Source organism: Nicotiana attenuata, unplaced genomic scaffold (genome assembly GCF_001879085.1).
Source record: "Nicotiana attenuata strain UT unplaced genomic scaffold, NIATTr2, whole genome shotgun sequence".
Lineage (NCBI taxonomy): Eukaryota > Viridiplantae > Streptophyta > Magnoliopsida > Solanales > Solanaceae > Nicotiana > Nicotiana attenuata.
In genome coordinates, this window is record NW_017671122.1 from 57,427 (window position 1) to 60,518 (window position 3,092).

General features: G+C 37.3%; 1 protein-coding gene across 1 annotated transcript in view; it reads left to right on the plus strand.

Moving 5' to 3' along the window:
- Nucleotides 1–1,217, plus strand: part of LOC109206071 (peptidyl-prolyl cis-trans isomerase FKBP12) — a 2,638-nt gene extending 1,421 nt beyond the window's left edge. Inside the window, exons 4-5 of the mRNA XM_019368839.1 lie at nucleotides 218–270; nucleotides 813–1,217. Of these exons, the coding sequence (XP_019224384.1) occupies nucleotides 218–270; nucleotides 813–914 (155 nt within the window). The 3' untranslated portion in view covers nucleotides 915–1,217. The remainder of the gene's footprint in view (nucleotides 1–217; nucleotides 271–812) is intronic.
- Nucleotides 1,218–3,092: the final 1,875 nt, after the last annotated feature.

Consider the following 3,092-nt stretch of genomic DNA (forward strand, 5'->3'; position numbering starts at 1 on the left):
CCCCCCCCCCCCACACACACACACACAAAAATGAAGATCTTGCTACAAAAGGGTTTCCTTCTTTGGATCCTTCTGATTTGTTAGACGTGCATACATTTTTAACAAAACCCCTCCTCCTTCTGGGTCTTTAAGGGAGAGACTAGGACAACACTACAGACTATAGTGACAAAGTTCTCTCAGGCTGCAGTTTCTTATTCTTGTATCTCCTTATTTACAGGATGGGATGAAGGAGTACTGAGCATGCAAGTGGGAGAAGTTGCTCGATTAACAGTAAATACCTTCTCGTTTTTTTTGATTTCTTAGTTGAGGTGAAACTAATTTTGGAGTTAGTTATATGGATTTATATTCAAAAAATTAAAGAGGCAATTTGAAAAGAAGGAGCTTGATATCTCCTGGGTGATTTTAGACGATTGTATTCTCATTAGTTTTACTTTACAAAAATGTCGTCATCCTTTGGGCTTACTGGCTTGTCAGAAGGCATTATGAAGCTTTTTACAATTTACAAATTAAAATATATTGATGGTTTTCAGATCATTCTCCTAACAGCCCTTTCTCAATTTTTGCCTAGTTATATCTGCCCACTTCAAGCGCACATTATCTTCATCATTTTGATTGGACTAATTGAAATGTTTATAAAGGGGTCTGCATGAACATGTCGCATGGTAACAACACAATAATTGCACTTCTCTTTCCTCCAAAGCGTATTAATCCTGCTATAACTGTACAAACATGAAAAATGAAGTTTCTAGGCTTTATGTATTAAGATCTTCTACAAGGAGAGTCTTAACTGATGATGTCTTAAAATGCTGCAGTGCTCTCCTGATTATGCTTATGGTGCTGCTGGATTTCCAGCATGGGGTATTCAGTCAAACTCAGTTCTGGTTTTTGAGATTGAAGTCCTGGGTGCACAGTGAGCATTTTCCCAACATTTGGCACTTCCTATGTTGTACTCTTTGCAGTAGACAGTTTGGTGATGGTTAGACATAATATTATGGCACTTGGTAAGACAGCTTTGAGGGTATCAGTACTGCTCATGTACTTTGCATTATGCAACTTTTTAAAGCAGGCTGAGGCACTGATAAATGCTATCTAGCTTTTCTCTGGATTATGGTCGTTCTAAGAGACCACTAATTTGCCCTTGAAGACAAAATTATTTACTGTTGGAATAAATTCGATTTGAGTGAAATGGAGTAGATATAAGAGGATTCATATGGTCAGCTCCAACTTTTATGGGATTGAGGCATATATAGATTCTGTCTTCCTCGTCGACTTTACATGCTTGCCTATGCCTTCTATAAACAGCTAAAGTTTCTTCACAAAACTTGCCAGAGCTTAATAGAACTGGGGGGAACTTTCAATTTGACAAACTAGGAGGAAAAGATGGGAATGGAATAATGCGAGTAATAGTCTTTGGTGGTGTACATTGGAGTCTCGGGCCACAGTTCTGATTTCTTTACTTGCTTTCATTATCGACTATTTAGTAGTTCAGAAATTGTGACATTTTGTTTAGCCTTTTAGATGTTGTGGAGTGAGATGATACACCTTTTTTGCATTGGCAACGCCCGTAGGGACTTGCAATAATCTAGAGATAAGGTCGTGTAGTATATTGGACGAAAGACTAACCAAGAACGATGGCTGGGGTGTTGAATTTTCATGTGGGGGTCGTTATGGTGGCAATGGTGAGTGTTTGCCATAGCCACCAATTGATCTTCTCTGATTTCTTCTTTGATCATGGCTATGATAATGACAAGTGTGTTAAAGCTCCCAGAGGAGTACTGGAGTGTAGACAGACTACTGGAGGCGATCTTGTGAATTGTGATCAACATATCTCCACAGGCTACTCTGTGAACTACAGTGTCCAATTGCTCACTATACGTCCGTCCTCTACAAGCACATTTGCCTTGAGGTTTCTATTTAACACTGTCAAAAATAGGGGAAGAAAGCTCTATCTATCCGGTTAACAGTTTGACCAAAATCAATAACCAAGAGACCTTATGGTGGAGTGACAAATACAAGATTAAAGGAAAGATCGAGAGAAAACTGCAAGATGAAAGATTTTACTCTCCCCAAAAACTAGCTAGTAATTTGGATATAATTAGATCTGAGTTTTTAGCTAAAATTACCCCATATGTTTGGGACTAGCTATAACTTTGTCCTTTATATTTCACCTTGAGCATTTATCGTCTCCACTTAATAGGAAAATCAAACGGAAATCTAAAATTAGGGCTGTTAAATTTGGCCCAAGCCCAAATGACCAGGTTGGGCTGGTTATTGATTCGCTCATTTATTGAACTTGGCCCATCTTGGCCAAACCTATCTCAACCCGTTTAAAGCATGGTCAATTTTTAGCCCAAATTGATTCATGAGTAACTTTGCCAAAATATCTTTAAAATATTTTTTTTTTTGTTTGGTATGTTATACATGACTATAACAAAAGAAAAAAAAAGTCATATTTACTAATTATACAATTCATAAGAAAACAACACATATTAAGTGAAGCTTGAAAAAAAATTGGGCGGGTTGAGCTATGACCCGAATTTTAGCCCATCTTGAACCCAATCCATCTTAGCCCAAGAAATGACCCGTCCAATTATTAACTCAATCCAATTTAACCCGCCCATAATCGACCCAACCCACCCATTTGACACCCCTATGGCCCTACCTAAAACTAACGTGGTCTTATTGAAATCTGTGTCGCCTGGTTAAAAATAAATACCCAATTTAATCTTATAAAATCTAGCTACATCAGGGAAGGAGCAAACAAATCATAACCTTGAAGCTACAGTCTACAGCAATGGTTGGCCTGACAACGATTATGAGGGACTGGTCAACTCCGATGTTTTTCGGGGCTAATGTTTATAGTGTCATTTTGTTCAAGATGTAAAGTGCTTATGGTTTGTAGAATGATGGTGATAAATGAATAAAAAAGAAAGAAAAAACCTATAGTTTTAATGAAAACTATGTTCCTTAAGTTTCTGCTTAAGATTGCTGAAGCTATATACTGTGTTGAAATGGTGAAATTGAATCAAGTCATAAAACTATTGAAGAATGATGTTGAAGAACTGAAGCTTTTTTTAATGGAAATTTTTTTT